This window comes from Notothenia coriiceps, unplaced genomic scaffold, assembly GCF_000735185.1.
Source record: "Notothenia coriiceps isolate Sejong01 unplaced genomic scaffold, NC01 NC01_scaffold00020192, whole genome shotgun sequence".
Taxonomy (NCBI): domain Eukaryota; kingdom Metazoa; phylum Chordata; class Actinopteri; order Perciformes; family Nototheniidae; genus Notothenia; species Notothenia coriiceps.
In genome coordinates, this window is record NW_011352893.1 from 63,325 (window position 1) to 64,350 (window position 1,026).

The 1,026-nt window shown below is 44.3% G+C and overlaps 1 protein-coding gene across 1 annotated transcript in view; it reads right to left on the reverse strand.

The window, feature by feature from the left end:
* The window catches only part of LOC104952565 (voltage-dependent calcium channel gamma-7 subunit-like), a 6,660-nt gene extending 6,004 nt beyond the window's left edge, over positions 1–656 (reverse strand). The window contains exon 1 of the mRNA XM_010779406.1: positions 485–656. Within this exon, the coding sequence (XP_010777708.1) occupies positions 485–574 (90 nt within the window). The 5' untranslated portion in view covers positions 575–656. The remainder of the gene's footprint in view (positions 1–484) is intronic.
* Between the last annotated feature and the right edge of the window lie 370 nt (positions 657–1,026).

Here is a 1,026-nt window from a genome sequence, read left to right on the forward strand (position 1 = left end):
CCCCCCAGCGAGGAATATTCTGATGCATAATGGAGCTGTGCTCGACAGAGCTGCTGCCCTCAAGTATTCAAGCTATTAACATTTATGAATATTGATGCAGGCAGGGCGATGGGCTCCTACGCAGGCACACAAGTGTGTGTGTGTGTATGTGTGTGTGTGTGTGTGTGTGTGTGTGTGTGTGTGTGTATGTGTGTGTGTGTCAAATAATCTGCATCACAGCAAGCTACAAGCAATTTGTAAGTCTGTGTTTGTGCACATGCTTGAGTCTGTGTTGCTAAGCAGTGGTTGGTCCACATCCACGCTGAATTCCAAACAATCTGCGTGTGTGTCTGTGTGCGTGCATATGATCTCTTTTGTCAGTTACATAGCGTCAGTGAATGTGAAGCATCAGTATATATTAGTGTCACCGTGAACTGCTCATTGAGTGTTTACTTGAACATCTGAGTGTGTGTGTGTGTTTGAGTGTGTGTGGTTATCTGATTACCTCTTTCAGCAGGAAGGAGGAGGCAGCGAAGGCGAAGGACCAGCCGTAGCGGTAGTGGAAGAACTGCTCCGGCTCTCTGGGTCGGTTCATCACCTCGTCATTAATACTTGAGATATATAACACCAGGCCAACCACCAGACTGAGACCTGCACACACACATTCATTATTGATACTGTTATTACTACAAATACAGAGTTTACAGATACCGCACCAACCCATTTGAGGATGAAACTATAATCTCTTGTAAAAGGCTTTAACACAAGCGCTTACATGGTGCTGATTTTACTGACGATAGACTGTATCAAATACACTGTGACATCACACATTGGTTTGTGGACAATAGCTCTGAAACCTCGCTTTGGAATAATATTGGTTGTCTGAACCAGCAGTGATACGGGAGGTAGGAACAAAGTACAACTGAACAAAACCATTTTAGGCCACCGAAATGTAACAGTTAGGTGCAAATACAAGATGAGCAAAATGAAAAGCATTAAAGACAGAGAGCAACCAGACAGGACAACCCTGTGTTAGTGACCGGTCAG